This window comes from Diadema antillarum, unplaced genomic scaffold (genome assembly GCF_040938485.1).
Source record: "Diadema antillarum isolate AM-2024a unplaced genomic scaffold, OU_Dant_1.0 seq00000371_RagTag, whole genome shotgun sequence".
In the NCBI taxonomy this organism is placed as follows: domain Eukaryota; kingdom Metazoa; phylum Echinodermata; class Echinoidea; order Diadematoida; family Diadematidae; genus Diadema; species Diadema antillarum.
This window is the reverse complement of record NW_027271371.1, coordinates 330,552-350,882: the sequence shown is the minus strand read 5'-3', so window position 1 is coordinate 350,882 and position 20,331 is coordinate 330,552. Positions and strand designations below refer to the sequence as shown.

Here is a 20,331-nt window from a genome sequence, read left to right as displayed (position 1 = left end):
CCTTGCCAGCTCGGCAGGTTCGTTGAAAGCCGAACCTTGCCAGCTCGGCAGGTTCGTCAAAAGCCGAACCTTGCCAGCTCAGTAGGTTCGTCAAAAGCCGAACTTTGTGCAGCTTGGCAGGTTCGTAAAAAGCCGAACCTGGGCAGCTCGGCAGGTTCGTTTTCGTTGAAAGCCAAACCTCGGCAGCTCGGCAGGTTCGTCAAAAGCCGAACCTTGGCAGCTCGGCAGGTTTCGTCAAAAGCCGAACCTGTGCAGCTCGGCATGTTCGTCAAAAGCTGAACCTGTGCAGCTCGGCAGGTTCGTCAAAAGCCGAACCCTGGCAGCTCGGCAGGTTTGTCAAAAGCCGAACCTTGGCAGCTCAGCAGGTTCGTCAAAAGCCGAACCTTGCCAGCTCGGCAGGTTCGTCAAAAGCCGAACCTTGGCAGCTCAGCAGGTTTGGCAGAAGACCAACATACACATATCCAGCTATGACTGATGCAATTTTGAAAAAAATGGAGGATGAATTTGTTGATTCCATTTTGTTTATGCTGAACCCTGCAACACAATTTCAGATTAAGATTTAAAATTTCGATCATTTGTAGACTGATATTCCCATTTTTTGAGCACTTATTTTTAGCAAAATCAGTCTAATTTTTCAGACTAATGTAGAAAGTCTATTTCTTAAATAGAATGGGTTATTTGCATTATGAATGTACCAGACAAGAGTAACCTCTTGTGCTATGCAAGCCAAGTGTTCACAGTATACATGCAAATTAAGTGCAAATGTATCAAAAGAGAGCAGATTACTACAATGGGGCAGTTTAGTACCATGGATCAAATTGGGTACTATGGAGCTGACGGCATTGTTAAGTTATAGGCCCCGATTTCAACCAATCACAATCAAGGATTCATCAAATGAGGTACATAACTGATTACGGTGAGAACTTAACTATGTGATCAGTACATGACATAATAAATCCATATGAATAGTCACATATAGAAAAATTATAAATTTGTTATACCAACCTGCAAAGTGATTCACGCTGTTGTTGATGCCATTCATCAGAGGGTCTAATTAGCAAAATCGCACACATAATCTTGGTACACATCAAACTACTGCTTTAAGAACATAGGCATCTCTCTTTCAAAAGTCATTGCCGAGTTGTGTGGTGCCATTTCCGGGGCTGAAACTTGTGTGATCAGCTGCAACATTGTTCAAAGACACAAGGTACAGAAACATCAAACTATGACATTCACTGCTACAGCTGTATTTTGAACCACTGTGAGGCTCAGTAGATGTGGTGCTGAACAGATCTGTGAGGTTGTTCTTGACCTTGCTGTCCTTGGGGAGGCGGAGGTGGGGTTGGAGTTGGGTTAAGGTGCTGTAGTGGTTGGATAGTCGACATGAAGGGGCTTGCCTGCAGGTGTTGCCCTCCTTGGTTTGATGGTGCGAGGTACTGCCGGGGCTGTGGCAGGGAATGAGTTGCCTGGTGTACCGGCGCCAAGTGTTGGCTAGAGCCTGTGAGGCCATAAGGAGTTTGCAAATGTTGCCCGAGTGGCTGTGGTGGCATCACCCGATGACCAAGCTGAGATGCAAGATAGGAGGCAGCCATGCCTGTCTGTGGAGTGGGCACTGACCCTGTTAGTGTGAGGGCTTGGGAGGTCTGTGTGGATATAAGTGAGTGCTCTATCCCAGACAGAGGTTGTGAAAGTTGAAAGGGTGAGGCAGTGGGCCTTGGCATTAGTTGTGTCACAATGGTCCCAGAGGGTGTCATGCTAGGTTGCCTTGGGATGTACTCTCTCTCCTGCTGATTGGGCTGAGGTGTTGTAGAAGAAACTGTGAGTGTGGGTGGCATACTGGATATCAGCTGTGATGACAAGGAGACCAGGTCAGTCATGTTTGGAGCTGGTACATGGGGAAATACATGATGCTGAGGCCTTTGTTGCAGGGGTGAGGACAGGGGAAGCAGGGCTTCCTGTTGCATGTGGGTGGGTTCCGAAGCACTTACTCCAGCAGAAGTGAATGTAGCTGGTTGCATTGGCTGTATAAGACTTGCGCCAGAATTAATGAGCTGTGGTGGTGATGGCAAGCCAGACTGTGATGGCCCAATGGCTGCAACTCCTCCACTGGACAGAGGCATTGGTGTGCTGCTGCTAGTAGGTATCATGTACACAAGGGTGTTGGTGGATGCCGATGACACAGATGTCACTGATGTAATGACATAGGGGAGAGGATCAGTAACACAAGAGCTGTGTGCATTGACAGGTAATGTCTTGGTGAGCTGATGGTTTACTCCTTGATCAGCATCTACACTTTCTTGCTCAGCATTATTTGCTTGTACAGAGCCATGCTTGGCATGTGACCCCTTCTGTGAAGCAACTCCTCGAAGTTTCATTTGGAGCAGCGGGAGTTGGTTTGTGGCTTTTCGCTTTGGGCGCCGCCTCATATGTTGTACATGTATGTTGAGGGCGTCAGAAGGCATTTGGGATTTGCATTTCATCACGATGCTCGATAGTTCTTTCAGAATGTAGGGTAAGAGATCAGGTTGCACCTTGTCATTCTCGAGAAGAAAAAGTAATTGGTCATTAACATTGTATATCTTCCTCAAGTTAACACCAGATGTTTCATCATCTTCTAGTGGAACTGGGTCTGCATTGAACAAAATCCCAGGATCCCTGATCTCACCATCATTGACACCATCATTTCCAACATTTTCACCACCATCTAGAAGATTGTCAACGTCGTCATCATCATCATCAAAGCCATTGTGTTGGTTGATCTCCACAGTGCCTTGCTTTGGAGATAAGATCTGCTGTGCAGGTGGATGTCTTGGACTTCTCCTCAATCTCGGGGCTGTAAGCAAAGGAGGAGAATGGAGTAGAGGAGGGTGGGCATTTGAATCTGTCTCAACCAACTGCTGTCTGACCCTTTGCAAGAAAGGAATTTGCATTTCCCTGTGAACCCTGTGAATGTGACTGCACAGCCTTGATTCTTCACCGCATGTACAGGTGTACAGGTGTGGACACAACTCAGCACACTGCATATCCAAGCAGTTGGCACCGCACAACGACTCCCTGCAAACTTTTTTCACACGTTTGACATTCACCACAGCTGAGTTGAATTTGACCGTGTACACTTTTGACATCACTTTGATCACTCCATCTTCAGGAATATGCAAGGATTGTTCATGCTTTGAGCAGAGACTGGAGGACTGACATAGCAGAAGAGACTCTCGGCTGGTAGTCTCTTTTTCATCAACAGTTAAGAGAAAATTGACCAGGTCATAAATTTCATTTTCAAGATTCTTGTTTGAAAGGAATGCTCTCAGTGGCTTGTGGAATGTTTCATCATACAGTGATGTGTTGATCTGATCTGAAGAGTAGTTTCCATAGCAACTAGCCCAGACTGGGCATCTGTCTAGGTAAGAATCTTTGAAGTACTTGATGAAGGCTTTGGCTTTTAGGCGATACCTATTCACAAACTTGCTAGTCATGCTGGTAAACTGAGAGATCACAGGCTCTTCCATTAGCAGCACCAACGACACATAGAGTTCACGGCGGAGCTCCTTGTCCATTACAGTAGCATGGATTTGCTGGATCCAATCATTGTGGACATGCCACTTGCAGAGTATATGAGTCAAATCACTACCAAAGACAGCAGATATGATGTTGATGCAGCTGGCCGACTCATCTGTCATTATACCTGTCAAGGAAGATTTGTGGCATACTTCATTGATTGCTTGAAAGAAGTACAACAAAGCATTCTGATCATCTGGGCTACAGATAAGATGTGCCACTGGACAACCTCTGCCATGGTCATCTTGTGTGCAGACATTGACAAGAAGGTAATCTTCATATTGCACCGAATCAACACATAAAAACTTCATTTTTAATGCTTCTAAGATATGAAGTTGTTGCTTTGTCTGCAGGGCAATAACCATGGGACTATCATCGACAGTAAGATCATCACCTGTGAGATTACTGATAATGTACTGCCCACCATCTGGTTTATACATCATAACAGGGTTATGTCCATCAGTTCTATGCTTCTCAAGGAGTATGGCAAGGTTAGAAATACTGTCTAGACCTTCAGGATTCTTCTCTGCCCTCTTGAACATGTTCCTTCTCATCTGCTGTATGTGGTGCTTGGAGATGCTCTGCTGCCTCTTGAAAACTGTCAGATTCTCAATGTTGCTATGGTTCGGACGAGCAAGATCCTTTTGAATATCTTCCACTGTCACCCCGAATGCCAGTTTCAGCTTCAAATCATCACGTAATTTCTGTGGAAGGGGATGGAACTTGATGTCACTTGATAACAGTGGGTGTGAGTGGGATCTGTAATATGTGACCTTAACGTGTCCAGTTTTCAAGCACTTGGCTGTGATGATTCTTGCAGGGCATATCATGTCTGTCTTCACACAACCTTTCGACATCTTACGAGATGTCTTTCTTGCTGGACTTCCTTTGGCCTTGTGACTTCGGGAGCTTCCATTCCTCTGGCAAGCATATGTCTGATGAATGCAAAGGGAAGACTTGATTGCTCCCCTTTCTTTGGAAAAGTAGGCATAGTTTTGACTCTCCTCTCGCTCTTTCCAGGCAAAAAATTTGTCTTCACTTTCAAAGGACAACTCTGACTTCTGGGTGGACATACCATGTTCTTCTTCAAGGTGTTGTATCAATTTTGTTTTGTGGTAGAACTCTTGGTGACATCCAGGATGAATGCAGCATGTTCTGGCATTGCTGGTAGTCTCTACCTTGTGTATTTTGCGTAGGTGCCTCTGGAGGTTGGTCTTTTGTGTGAACAGGTGTTCACACTTATTGCAACAGTACTTGCCATCTTTCTGCAAATGCAACAAGCATACAAATGAAGCATTAAGTGCAGTCTTAATGTAATATTAGCTACCCCCTGCTTGTCCATGGAATACTGGAAATATCTACAGTTTGATGCCATATTCCATGAGGACAAAAGCCAACTTAATGGGTATGGCACCAGACTGCAGATACTTCCTTTACTTTGTATCAACATATAGAGGGCAACAATTATATCTCTCAGTGTAATCTCATTGGTAAATTTTCAATAAATTCATTTTTTCAATCCATTCATATGACAGAAACTTTGGTCTACCCATCACTTGTGCTTTCTTGTCTTTCTTTCAGTTTCATATAAAGTAACTGCTGCTTGCAGTGCTGCTAGCTAGTAGTTAATTGCAACGGTTCAAGTGCGTGCAGATATAATGGGCAAAAATGAACAACATCAATGGATGCAAAACATAAAATACAACAGGAGCAATGCCTCATTCACAAAATATAGGAAATATTCTGTGGGTGATTGACAAATAAGGTTACAGAATTTAAAAGATAAAGAGATTTGAATTACTTTGTGCTCATTTCGTAAATGCCTGCTGTGATTGTGAGGTTGAAAGGTCAATAAGAATTTATAATTTTCTAGTAATAAAACATCTGTTTCTCACCAGAAACTTCCCCAAATCCCTGAGGTAGGTCTACTTGCGTTCATTGATTCTGAAGCTAAATTGAGTCAAAATCTTCATGTATTACGATTCTGGGCTTGTTGCAGCTTTCTCTGTCCAATACATTGTCATGCTCGTGGCCAGTTACAGATGGGCAGCAGGGCAACATGCATCACTGCTTGTGTTGCAGCTGTGCTCTCCTACTGTAGCTGGATTGGCTACATGTAGCTAGAAGATGCTGAGCTTAATCTCATCTCTGTGCTGCAACAGTCATCAATCACTTTCATTGAGTCAGTCACATGACATTGTCTAAGAAAACTTCATCTAGTTCCTGATAATATATGAGAAACTAATTGTTTTTCCAGAGGATATACATGTACCATTTACAGAAGGCACTTTATAAACAAAGTGAAAAATCATAACATGTAAAAGACATGTCATGTAGACACTCTTTCAGCAGGTCTGTAAATGATGTAAGAAAAGAAGTCCATGGGGCAGCCTACTTGACCCAGATTTAAATATTACAAGTTAGTCATATTCAAAAAGAGAGTTATTGGTTATTCTTTTGGAAATTGTTCTCTATTTTGGTTATCCTCTTGTAACTGTGCAAAAGAGTGAATTTACCATATTGAAGTGTAGCCTGCTGGATGACAGAGAAGCCTCATCTGGGTCCATGGCTTGTGGTGTTCTCGTCATACGGTGCATGGCCTTTACAGAATATACACAAAAATATGACAAGATAATCAGTGCAATGACATGAAAATAAACACAGATGTCTCACCACCAGACTTTGTTGCAGAAAACTAAAATCACAAATTGATTCTAGGTACAGAATCACAAGATATTCAAAGTAAACTGGGCACTGCTGCATGTAAGTTGAAATCAAATGTAAGTCTCTGAATACTCAACTCTGATCCACTGTTACCAACTTCTATCAGATTTTCTGGCTTATGTATGATTAAATCCTTTTACGCAACTATGGACACACAATTTTTTTTTCTAACATACTCAAATGATTTCAGTAAGTCTACCATACATGTACCTTTTTAATATCATTTTGTTCTTTCTTTCTTTGCGCCTTTTCCCATTGCAGACCATATTTCCCCCGATTGATTCCTTCCTCTTGTCAGAGAGTCTCTTTTATACAGCCTTTTCCATCTACACATACACACACTTGTTAGGTGATACATGTACGCTGTCAGCGTATCACCTATTGTGATTGTCAAAGTCTGTCTTTTTAGGTGATACGCTATCAGCATATCACCTATTGTGATTGTCAAAATCTGTCTTTTTAGGTGATACGCTATCAGCGTATCACCTATTGTGATTGTCAAAATCTCTCTTTATTTCTTTTTATTAGGTGATACGCTTTTAGCGTATCACCTATTGTGTTTGTCAAAATCTTCCTTTCTTTCTTTTTATTCTTCTTTCTTTCTGGCACATTTTGTGTCGTGAATATCTCAACATTGACATGACGGAATAACATGACATTTTCAGTCAACATGTCTCATGACAATATCTAGCCACAATAAGGTTTTCATGACAGTAACATATCTATGACGTCATCTAGGCGCCATTTTGTGATTTTCGGACCATGTTACATGATCGATAATAACTTCATAACTAAAGGTCATTTCTGTATCATTTTCGTTGGACATAAAGTTCAGGTCACGCTCTATCTTACTTTTTAATGCTAATTACTTAGGACATCATTACGCGCGCATTAGCGCGCGTCAAAGTTTTTAAATGCTTAAAACGACTTCCCAATGGGAAATCTCGAAGTTTCAGACAATTTTAAGCGTTCCGCGCTTTCGCGTCCGTCCGCGCATTTCCGCGCGCCGTGCGCATAAGCAACATGAAAATGCACATTTTTTGACAGATTTGGATTCCTGATACATTAAGTAACAATATCCATTGATTTCCGATCAATTTCGACCTATAACAAAGGAATGCGCTGGCGTCAAAGTTGAAATTTCGTGTGCGCGTCTATGTGGAAATATAGCGAAAAACATGTCTTTGTTTATTTCGCCATAGCTCTTTAAAACGTCAGGTGACCCTATGTTTTTATTGCATATTACAAAAGCATATGAATTGAAAATAACGTTTCAAGTATCAATATTTCCCTAAATACATTATGACGTCATCATATCATCATCTGAAATCAAAAAAGTGGAATTAATTTTTTTGAGGTACTGTTTCTTACATTCATTTGCTCGTATCTCTGTTGTTTAAGCTCAATATTATCCCAAATTCAGATATGTTGTACTTTGAACATTTGCCTTTTAAGTCCAAGTCATGGTTTTGACATTTGATGACGTCATCATACCTTAAATTGTGATTAAAGGCAAAGATGCAAAATCGGACAAGTTTACGTGTTATGTCTATGGGAGGTGATTTTTTTTAAAACCATGCATTGACTTGACAACGTTTAAGCACCTTTATCTCAGCTGATTTTGCTTCATTTCCTCTGAAACTTAAGTATGTTGTAGCTGAGACAATAAGCTTCAGTAATCATGCATTTTATTTTTTCAAATCTCATCGTCAGGTTGACAATTTCGCAGTTTAAAACTGAAAATGAGAATGGAATGTGGACAAAACGATTCCCGATTCATCTTTCACATACATAAGTTTACGTTCCTCATATTTTCTCGCCGAGACGTATGGCCGAGTGGTTAAAGGCGACGTCTCAGAGACGTGAGGTTGCGGGTTCGAACCCCACAAGATCACGAAACAAAATACTCAGCTATTTTACTTTTTTTCTTCAATTTTGTATTACATATTCGTCCATGTAGAAATCACGTTCGTATATAAACGCACCTATACACACACACAGACACACAGACACACCGTATCCCTCTTTTTTGTGTTGGAGACCACATTGCTTCGACTGCTGCAAAATTTTGCAGGCTGACTTTGTCAAACCGATCATAGTATGTAATGACGACGACGGAGGTGTTGTACTTTGAACAATTGTCTTTCAAGACGATGTCATTGTTTTGTACTTTGATGACGTCATCACACTGAAAATTGTCATTAAAGGCAAGGTATCAAAACCAGCCGATTATAGGCTTTATGTCTACGGCGCGTATTTTTCCCAAGTTGCCAGATATGGCATAGCGACATCAGTCGTTACAAGGCCGCATTTCCGTCTAGCAATGCAATACATGTTCACGCGGCCACGATTGTTGAGTGGGCATTGACTTTTTCCCCCTGTAATATCTATACATTTCTTTTTTGCCTTACCATTTCCGGGGATGTCCCGTGGCCGAGTGGTTAGAGAAACGGTTTTGCATGCACGCTCAATATAACTTCAAGGTGCCTATATCACATTCTTTTCTTTGTCGATCACAGATGACCGACATCTGATGACCCCAAGCGTATCACCTAACTCGTCAGCGTGACGAGTTTCATATCTCGTTCTTCTTTCTTTCTGGACAATTTTGTGTCGTCAATATCTCAAGAATGACATTACGGAATAACATGACATTTTCAGGGAACATGTCTCATGACAATATCTAGCCACAATAAGGTTTTCATGACAGTAACATATCTATGACGTCATCTAGGCGCCATTTTGTGATTTTCGGACCATGTTACATGATCGATCATTAACTTCAGAACTAAAGGTCATTTCTGTATCATTTTCGGTGGACATAAAGTTCAGGTCACGCTCTATCTTACTTTGTAATGCTAATTACCTAGCACATCATTACGCGCGCGTCAAACTTTTAAAAGGCTCAAAACAACTTTCCAATGGGAAATCTCGAAGTTTCAGACAATTTTAAGCGTTCCGCGCGTTCGCGTCCGTCCGCACATTTTCGCGCGTAGTGCACATAAGCAAAATGAAAATGCACATTTGTTGACAGATTTGGATTCCTGATACATTCAGTAACACTATCCATTGATTTCCGATCAATTTTGACCGGAGGAATGCGCTGGCGTCAAAGGAACGCTTAACAAAGGAATGCGCTGGCGTCAAAGTTGAAATTTCGTGTGCGCGTCTATGTGGAAATAAAGCGAAAAACATATCTTTGTTTATTTCGCCATAGCTCTTTAAAACGTCTGGTGACCCTATGTTTTTATTGCATATTACAAAAACATATGAATTGGAAATAACGTTTCAAGTATCAATATCTCCATAAATACATTATGACGTCATCATATCATCATCTGAAATCAAAAAAGTGGAATTAATTTTTTTAAGGTACTGTTTCTGACATTCATTTGCTCGTATCTCTGTTGATTAAGCTCAATATTATCCCAAATTCAGATATGTTGTACTTTGAACATTTGCCTGTTAAGTCCATGTCATAGTTTTGAAATTTGATGACATCATCATACTTTAAATTGTGATTAAAAGTAAAGACACAAAATCGGACATGTTTACGTGTTATGTCTATGGGAGGTGATTTTTTTTAGACCATGCATTGACTTGACAACGTTTAAGCACCTTTATCTCAGCTGATTTTGCTCCATTTCCTCTGAAACTTAAGTATGTTGTAGCTCAGACAATAAGCTGCAGTCATCATGCATTTTATATTTTCAAATCTCCTCATCAGGTCGACAATTTTGTAGTTAAAAACTGAAAATGAGAATGCAATCTGTACGGAACGATTGCCGATTGTTCTTTGCAACTGCATATTGGTCGAATCCACGCGGCCACTTGTGGGAAGTTGAATAGCGCCATCTCAGTCAACACTGTCACGACAGTATTATTATACATTTAAGTTTCGTATACGATCTCCAGGACAGCCATGTGGCGAAATCGCTTAGTGCGCTGGGTGTTCATAATGCCATACCGGAAGGCTAGAAGTTCGACTCCCGCAGGACTTTTCTCTTTCTTTCTTTTCTTTTCTTTTTTTCGGCAGTTCACCTTTACTCCGATGTCATTTATCGTATCATTTTATCAAGTATACGTAACCCATGAACACGGCTGCTCTATTTCCCTTGTTTTGTATTGGAGTTTGGAGATTGGGTTTGCTTCATTAATTTTGTCACACTTAATGTTGTAAATTGCCCCTTGTTACAGTGTCCCGCTTGCCACCTTCGTTTGCTCTTTCCTTTTCTCTTCATTGGTTCTTGTTATATTGTAACAGGATAGGTAGGAACATGTACGTTTAGATAACTGGCAGGAATGGGAGCTGAATTGATTAATTCTAGTCCAGGTGTATGGCGTCTCGCTCATCTCTTTGAAATTCCAGGTTGTTATTGTTTGACCCAATAACGCAGTTGTAGACAGGTTTTATGTTGCTATAGAGGTATCTTGTGCCACATGAATGGAAGGCATCACTGTTTAGAAGTAGTAATGAACTTTTTCATGTCCCTCCATGTCAATTATAGTGTGTTTAAAGGGGTTGTGTGTCTATCTGCCAAAGAAAAGGAAAAACTTATTTTCGTCATGGCTGTTTCTCTATACGTAGCCGGAGGTGATGAGTGTTGTTGGTATCTGAGCAGTGAATAACAGAGCATCAGGCTAAAATCCCCCTTAGTTATACGCGCTAAGCGTTCAATTTGATATATCTTTATTTATGTAGTCAATCACTGCTAATGGAGTTACAGAATTATGTTATGACACATTTCACTGAAAGTTTGTAAAGCAAAGTTTATGGACAAGGCAAGCAATTGTACATGAATAATACCATTGATTTCAGAGGGAAATTATGGTATACCTAAATGTAAGGGTATCATTGCTTTGGAATTGCTGAGACAATATCTTGGCACGAGGGCTTCCACTTCTAACAACTGATCCCTTTGAAGATGTGTCGGTCATGGGTGATCGTCATGATTCATCTTTCACGTAGAAGCTTATGTTCCACACTCTTAGTTCGAGAAGACTTACCATCATACTTCAAATTGTGATTAAACATGTTAAAGGTAAAGACTCAAAATCAGACAAGTTGACGTGTTATGTCTATGGGAGGTGTTTTTTTTTTTAACCATGCATTGACTTGACAACGTTTAAGCACCTTTATCTCAGCTGATTTTGCTCCATTTCCTCTGAAACTTATGTATGTGGTAGCTGAGACAATAAGCTGCAGTAATCATGCATTTTATTTTTTTCAAATCTCCTCATCAGGTTGATAATTTTGCAGCTAAAAACTGAAAATGAGAATGGAATGTGGACCAAACGATTCCTGAATCATCTTTCACATATAAGCTTACGTTCCTCATATTTTCTCGTCAAGACGTACATGGCCGAGAGGATATTTTTTTTTTTCCTTTTACGGAGTATTCACCTTCGTCCATGTAGAAATCACGTTTTCATGTAAACGTACACACACACAGGCACACACACACACACACACACAATATCCTTTTGTTTGTGTTGGAGACCACATTGCTTTGACTGGCAACTTGGACTTGAAATTACAAATGTCAAAGTGAAGATGACTCTTAAAAGACAGCATGGCCATGTTTGATATTTTTTTACAATATAAAGACCTATTGGTAAATATTCATTCAAATATCCTTTCCAATCAACTTACTTGGACACGCCGACATCACACGAAATTTTCAATTGGTTGCATGACAGAAACAATTTCATCTGAATTATGTAGGACTGTATAAAGAATTGGACTTCACGAATATTTCTCAATATTACTTCAAGTCGCTACTTAACATTATTTTCGTTGTCGATCACTGAAAATGAGAATGGAATCTGGTCGAAACGATTCCCGATTTATCTTTGCAACTGTATATTGATCGAATCCACGCGGCCACTCGTGGGAAGTTGAATAGCGCTATCAGTCACTTGACGTATATCGCCAAAAAACTGAATATCAATGTAAATTTGTGTTGTGTATAGCATACATAGATAGATTTAAGTTTCGCACAGGATCTTCGGATCTTCCGTGTGGTAGAATCGCTAAACACGCTGCGTGTTTATAATGCCCGACCTGAAGGAGAGAAGTTAATCGAGTCCCGCAGGACTTGATCCTTTTATTTCTTTTTTCTTTTTTTTTCAGCAGTTAAGCTTCACTCTGAAGTCATGAACACAGCTACTCTATTTCCCTTGTTTTGTATTGGAGTTTGGAGGTTGGGTTTGCTTCATTAATTTTGTCACACGTAATGTTGTAAATTGCCCCTTGAAACAGTACCCCGCTTGCCACCATTCGTTTTCTCTTTCCTTTTCTCTTCATTTGTTCTTGTTATACTGTAGCAGGATATTTAGGAACGTGTACATTTACATAACTAACAGGAATGGGAACTGAATTAATTAACTCTAGTCCAGGTGCACGGCATCTCGCTTATCTCTTTGGAATTCCAGGTTGTTATTGTTTGACCAAATAACGGAGTTAAAGACAGGCAGGGAAGGAAGTGACTTGATATTGCTTCATAATGAGGAATTTCGGGCAACACCTTTCCAAGCGTAGTGATTATGACGGGGTTCTCTGTCGTTTATTTTCGTCATGGTTGTTTCACTAGTTTAGCCATAGGTGACATATGTTCAATTCAATTCAATTCAATTCATGCTTTATTTCATTTTTCGAAAAGAACATAAACATTTCACTTTCTTTGGTAACAGAGAATAAGGTTGCATAGTCAAGACAAAGTAAATTGAGAAAAATAAAATCGAAGAACCATGGAATAAGAAATACGTTGTAATGAAACTTGACTGAAGTGATAAAGACGACATAATGCGTAAGACATCGAAAAATGGAGGGACCCACTAAAAAGACAATGCTTGTAGAATGTGGGCCCCTCAAGTACAGAATGTCGATAGAAATTGAACTGATGCAAAAAGGGGAAGAAAGACTGGGAATAAAGTAAAAAAGAAAAAAGTCTGGAAGCCCTCTAGGAAGATACAGTATCAAACAGACATACATACTCAGGCGAGTAAACAGAAAACGAAACTGGGACGGCGAAACTAATAAAGGGGGACTCATAGACAAGACAGAACGAGACAAGACAGAACGAGACAAGACTAATATAACAGGAAGACAATACCACGGACAGAAAGACAGAGGAGATCCAGTGATCCTCGACAGAATTCATTGAAAAAAATGATGGGATGCGTGAAAAGGATACCATTATATAGAAAAGTATAGAGAAATAGATGCAGAAATAATATAAATGAAATCAAACCTACTCTGTAGGTGTCTCAGGACAAGAGAGACGAGAAAATACGGTATATCACTTGTAAGCCAAGTTCTTCGAAAAGGAATTGAAATAAGCCAACAGGCTAATTCAATTCTGTGGGATCATAAAATTGCAATAAAGAAAACTTTAATCTTCTTTTAAATGAATATATAGAGGGGGAATCTTTTATATCATTATTCAGGGAATTCCAGTAAGTTGGGCCAGTGTAAATAAGTGTGTTCTTAGCAAACATCGTTCGTAAAAGAGGTAAATGAAATTCATTGGAGCGTCGAGTGGGATACTCATGGAATGATTGATTTCTTTGAAACATAGAAGCAAAAATGGACGGGTGTGAGTCGTTGCTGTACATGTACATAAATTGCCCCAAATTATATAAAAACAAATCTTTAATTTTTAATAGCTTATTGGAGGAAAATAACAAATTTGAGTGGGAGGGTATGGAAGGATAACAGATGATACGGAGAGCTTTCTTTTGTAGGAGAAACACTCTATCCAGTAGATTCTGATGAGTGTTACCCCATACTAAAACACCATAATTAAGATAAGGCAATATCAATGAAGAATATAACATAAGTAATGATTTTTGTGGAATATACGAATTCATTCTATTTATAACGCCTATATTACGCGAGATTGTGTTGGATATATAATCAATATGTAACTTCCAGGAAAGTTTGTCGTCAACAATAATTCCAAGAAATTTAAGATGTGAAACTCTTTCCAACTGAATATCATTCAAAACTATAGCTGTACTCAGAGTATCAACAGTATTACTGAAAATCATGTATTTCGTTTTTTGGGCATTCAAGGATAATTTGTTGGCTCTTACCCAATTACTCACTTTTTGTAATTCAGAATTAACTTTTTGAACAAGAAAATTAGCATCATTGTGGGCAAAAAATACATTGGTATCGTCAGCAAAATGGATGAAAGAAAGTACTTCAGATGCCTGACAAAAATCATTAATATAAACAATAAATAACAGTGGCCCTAATAAACTTCCCTGCGGAACACCACAATTTACTTCTCTTATCACTGAACAATTATCTTTGATTATAACAAACTGTCTTCTATTTTCCAAATAACTCTTGAACCACTCCAAGGCCTTCCCACGTATTCCGTAATGTGATAACTTGTGGAGTAGAATATCGTGATCAACAGTGTCGAAGGCCTTGGAGAAGTCCAAGAAAATACTAATTAAATGAGAGTGATTATCAATTGCGTGAGCCACTTTATCAATGAAATATAAAAGAGCATGAGTTGTATTATGCTTCTCTCGAAAACCGAATTGCGAATTAGTAAAAATATTATGCAACTTCAAAAAACCAATAATTCTCTTATAAATGAGTTTCTCTAAAACTTTGGACAACGATGATAATAATGAAATTGGACGATAATTATTGACATCGGATTTATCACCCTTCTTAAATAATGGAATTACTTTGGCCAGTTTCATCTTGTCAGGAAACACACCGTTAGAAATTGACAAATTGAATATATGAACAAGAGGATCAACAACTGAAGATATAACACCTTTAAGAATGAAATTATCTATATCATCATACCCAGAACTCCTCTTGTTCTTAAGAGAAGATACAATATCAATAATCTCATGTCTATTAGTTGGAGTAAAATAAACAGAATTGGAATTGCGCTGGCCTAAATATTCAGTAAAATGATGCTCTGACGCAGGAATATTTTGGGCGTAACTCTCACCTATCTTTGAAAAGTAAGAATTGAAAGCATTTGCAATGTGAACAGGGTCACTGATGATTTCATCATTCAACTTAATGTTGTCGAAACCAGATTTTTTACTCGAGACATTCATAGCTTGCTTTAACACATTCCAAGTATTTTTCATATCAAACTTGTATCTTTGCAATTGCTTAAAATAGTATCTTTTCTTTTCAGAACGTAAAATCATAGTTAGAGTATTTTTATATAAAGTGTATTTACGTTTTGATCGCTCATTTTTTTCCAATTTGTATCTATAATACAATCGATTTTTCCTGTTAATCGACCGAAGAATTGATTTTGTAATCCACGGCAACCTAGGTGTCTTTTTATAATCTGGTTTATTTTTTTGTTTCGGAATTACATTATCCAAATGATAATTAAATGTTTCCATGAAATAATCAAAAGACAAATTAATATCATCACTTTCAAAAACTCTTGACCAATCAACAGTTTCGAGAACCGCATCAAGACTAGCTAGCTTTTCAGACGAGACTCTACGACTCAATAAAGAAGATGAGAAAAATTTAACATTATTAACTGAGGTTTTAAGCGCAAAATGAGTCATAATTGGATAATGGTCTGTCATATCTGAAAGAATTATATAAGAATTAATAAGGGGTAGGGTATTACAAAACATATTGTCGATCAGAGTAGCAGAGTGATCAGTGACACGCGTAGGTTTCGAAATAAGCGGAAGAAAAGAAGAGGACAAAAATGTTTGAAGAAACTCGTGTGCGGCAGTATCATTTTCCAACTTGAGTAAGTCAATATTGAAGTCGCCGAGGAAGAAACAATCCTTATCTTTAAAAACTGGGGATTTTATCAAATCTGAAAGGTAAGTTAAAAAATCCTTGATATTGGAGTTTGGAGGTCTGTACATAATGCCGACCACAATATTCCTAATTCCTGGGATGTAAATTTCTAAAAATAATGATTCAACAATATTATCCATTCTGGAAATATCATCATGAACAATACATTCAAAAGCATTCGATATGTACAGTGCAACACCTCCACCACTCTTATCGGGCCTGTTATTAGCAAATATATTGTAGCCGTCAATGTTGAAAAAATTTTCAGTGTTGGAATTTAACCAGGTTTCACTTAAACCAATAACAGAAAATGCCTGATTTGCATCAGTCTCTAAAAATAATTTTAACTCATCAAAATGCTTATTCAAACTCCTGATATTTAAATGCAACAAAGAAAATGTATCTTCAGAAAAACTTTCGTAAATATCTTTACATTGATTCACAGTAATATATTTACACAACATATTTTCAGTTAACTCTCCACCAAAATCATAAGGCAATTCATTTACAGATGAATTTAAGTTTTCAGCGACAGCATTGTCATAAAAAATTGCTCGTGAATTAGAAACTCCACGAACCGGATCTGAATCTAACCTTATGTGCCTAAATAACTCAAAAAAGTCATTATTTGAAAGAGAACTAAACGGTGCATTCGGGAAATTAGCCATTATAAATGTGGAACATATCTATGAAAGTTTGTATTACCGATCGAGCCTCAATGACAGGAACGAGTGCATACTGCGAGAAAATAAGAAACCAACAGAGTGAGGTAGGACACTGGAGAAGCCGAAGAACATGGATTCTGTCAAAATCATAATGAGCAGAGGATCGCTGCGAAGAAGTCGAACAGGGAAGAAAAGAGAGCAGTACAAAGTAGACGAGAAAGTTCAGTAACAACGAAGAGAAACATGAAACACACATAACATGTAAACGAGGACAAATTGGTTGTCTCCGAGGGCTTCCGAGACGATAACAATGGAATATATACAACACAGAAATCCGAGTGGACATTAGGAATGACAGGCTAATAGTTTTTGACTGATAGTTTTTGACTGGCTCCCGCAATGTAAAGCTGGTGCGCTTTGAGCGCTCGAAAAGGTCCAGTTGTGATGTAGTGGATGGATAAAAGAGAAAAAAGAATCACTATGCTGAAATCACTATGTTGTTGGCATCTGGGAGAATAGAACAGATCAGTACTAAACTGGAATAGCCCTATAAGCAATGTGGTAAGCGTTCAATTTTTTGCATTATCGTTCTTCTTTAAAGTCAGTCACTACTGATCGAAATACACAATATAATATGACACGTTCCACTGGTAGTTTAGGAAAAGGGAGTTAATGCACGATGCAATGATAAATGTGTTACCATCGATTTTAGAGACGTCGTTGTGGTGTGGTACTGGTGATGATAAGGGAACCATAGGCGTACCTAGGATTTTTTAAAGGGGGGTGTTCAGTGGCGTACCGTGGGTCAAAACATTGGGGGGGGGGGCACTTCATGGAAGCAACATCAGAATTGCATAACTGTACAATTAAATGCGAGCGAGCGGAGCGAGCGAGCTTGAAAATTTTGACATTTTACAGTCCCCAAACTGCCGTTTGTAGCTATATATAATAATATATGTATATTTATATATATATATATATATTTGCTTTGGAAATTAAGGGGGTTGCACCGGGTGCAACTGCTGGCAGTTGCTGGCAGTAACATCAGGAGAATTGCATAACGATTGAATGCGAGCGAGCGAAGCGAGCGAGCTTGATAATTTTGACATTATACAGTCCCCAAATTGCCGTTTGTAGCTATATTTTTTCGCTTTGGAAATTAAGGGGAGGGGGCGCACCGGGCGCAACTGCTGGCAATTATTGACAGCAACATCAGGAGAATTGCATAACGATTAAATGCGAGCGAGCGAAGCGAGCGAGCTTGAAAATTTTGACATTTTACAGTCCCCAAACTGCCGTTTGTAGCTATATTTTTTCGCATTGGAAATTAAGGGGAGGGGGCGCACCGGGCGCAACTGCTGGCAATTACTGACAGCAACATCAGGAGAATTGCATAACGATTAAATGCGAGCGAGCAAAGCGAGCGAGCTTGAAAATTTTGACATTTTACAGTCCCCAAACTGCCGTTTCTAGCTATATTTTTTCGCTTTGGAAATTAAGGGGAGGGGGCGCACCGGGCGCAACTGCTGGCAATTATTGACAGCAACATCAGAAGAATTGCATAACGATTAAATGCGAGCGAACGAAGCGAGCGAGCTTGAAAATTTTGACATTTTACAGTCCCAAAACTGCCGTTTGTAGCTATATTTTTTCGCTTTGGAAATTAAGGGGAGGGGCGCACCGGGCGTAATTACTGCTGGCAATTACTGACAGCAACATCTGGAGAATTGCATAACGATTAAATGCGAGCGAGCGAAGCGAGTGAGCTTGAAAATTTTGATATTTTACAGTCCCCAAACTGCCGTTTGTAGCTATATTTTTTCGCTTTGGAAATTCGGGGGGGGGGGGGGGGGGGGGGCGCACCGGGCGCAACTGCTGGCAATTACTGGCAGTAACATCAGGGGAATGGCATATAACGGTTAAATGCGAGCGAGCTTAAAAATTTTGACATTTTACCGTACAAAAACTGTCGTTTGTAGCTACATGTATATTTTTTCGCATTGGAGGGAGGGGGCGCCCGGTGCGCCCCTTGGATCCGCCACTGGTAGTCAAGGGTGTCGGTTTATGTTCATGATTGGGGGAGGTATGACCAGCGAGGGGGCGTCGAAGTGACCAAGCGGGAGAAGGATGTCCAAGATCTGTACTTTATATAGAGCATCCCCTAATTTGTTTGTGTTTGTGAGTGTGTGTGTTTCATATAGATGGAAAAGTTAGGAAATAGCCAAGGTGAAGTCTTATTATTGGCAATGCAAGGCATTTTAATATAGACTAGTATGTATAGCAACACTGCATAATCAATGATCAAGCGTTGATAGCAAATGTGTACAACCTATCAAACATCACATTGCGCAACATGCAGCGACTCTTTTTGCCATTCCGATATTCTGAGTCACTGCGCACATCCTGCTTGTATTCAAAATGCCAACCAGGAATCACGCTGAATCACAATCTTTTGTCGACTCCGGGCTTTTTGAACAATGTTATACCTCTTTATTATGGTTAAAAGAAATCTTAGAAAAATATCTTTTTTTCTTGATCATTCTTTCATGTCGATTTCAAAAGCAGTTTACTAACCCTTGAATTACCATTTTCGTAGGTTTTTTTTCTTTTTTCCCCTTGTTTTTTCTTTTTTTTCTTTTTTTTTCTTTTTTTTTACCAGCGGATTGGGGGAGGGGGGGGCACGTGCCCCCCCCATGCCCCCCGTAGTTACGCCACTGTTCCTAGACCTAGATATCTAGTGAATTTTAGGCGCAATAAAGTCATCCAACTACAATTTGTAGACTCACACTCAGTTATCTTTCAGTTTTAACTTTCAGTCATTGAAAAAATTCATATCTACTATTACTAAAGATTACCAAGTCCATGTGCTATTACTAATTACATTGAGCAGCAAGTAACTTGCTACTCCCAGAGCTTCCAGAGCTTGCTGCTTCCAGTAGGCTACTATACTGACTGTACTTGGTAGTCAGTGGCGTATCTAGGGAAAACGGCGCCCGGGGCAAGCGCGAAAATTGCGCCCCTAATTTCTGAAAAAGTGTTCAACCCCAACCCCATCCCGGTAGGGACTTAAATGCTCATGATATGCTTTTTGAAGCACTTAAGAGGGGTCTTTTGAGGGTGATTTAAATGTAATAGGCAACCCTAAATTTTGTTATATTTTGGCGAGCGAGCGCAGCAAGCTAGCCGAAAATTTTTATATTTCAGGTTTATACATAACATGGAATTCTTGTCATTTTTGGTTATTAAATCTTCGAATTACAATTCTAACTATAGTGACGGCCTTATAGATAACGATTTATACCAACAGTGTCCAACCCCATCCAGGTAGGGACTTAACAAAAGTCCACATGATATGCTTTTTCAAGCACTTAGAAGGGGTCTTTTGAGGGTGATTTAAATGTAATAGATATTGAAGAATTTTGGCGAGCGAGTGCAGCGAGCGAGCCGAAAATTTTTGTATTTCAGCTTACAAAACATGGAATTCTTGTCATTTTTGGTTATTAAATCTTCGAATGACAATTCTAATCAAGATATAGTGACGGTCTTATAGATAACGATTTATACCAGCAG

The 20,331-nt window shown here is 39.4% G+C and overlaps 1 protein-coding gene across 2 annotated transcripts in view; it reads right to left on the bottom strand.

Moving 5' to 3' along the window:
- LOC139731429 (uncharacterized) overlaps positions 1–20,331 on the bottom strand; it is a 107,332-nt gene that overhangs the window by 32,968 nt on the left and 54,033 nt on the right. The window contains exons 2-3 of one of the 2 annotated variants that reach the window (XR_011710964.1): positions 6,072–6,155; positions 1,006–4,820 (exon numbers count right to left, since the gene is read on the bottom strand). Coding sequence is in view for 1 of the 2 variants with exons in the window: in XM_071642312.1 (XP_071498413.1) it covers positions 1,269–4,820; positions 6,072–6,155 (3,636 nt within the window). In the remaining variant the exon portion in view is untranslated. Of the gene's footprint in view, positions 1–596; positions 4,821–6,071; positions 6,156–20,331 lie in introns of those variants that run through there. The other variant, XM_071642312.1, reaches the window with a different exon arrangement.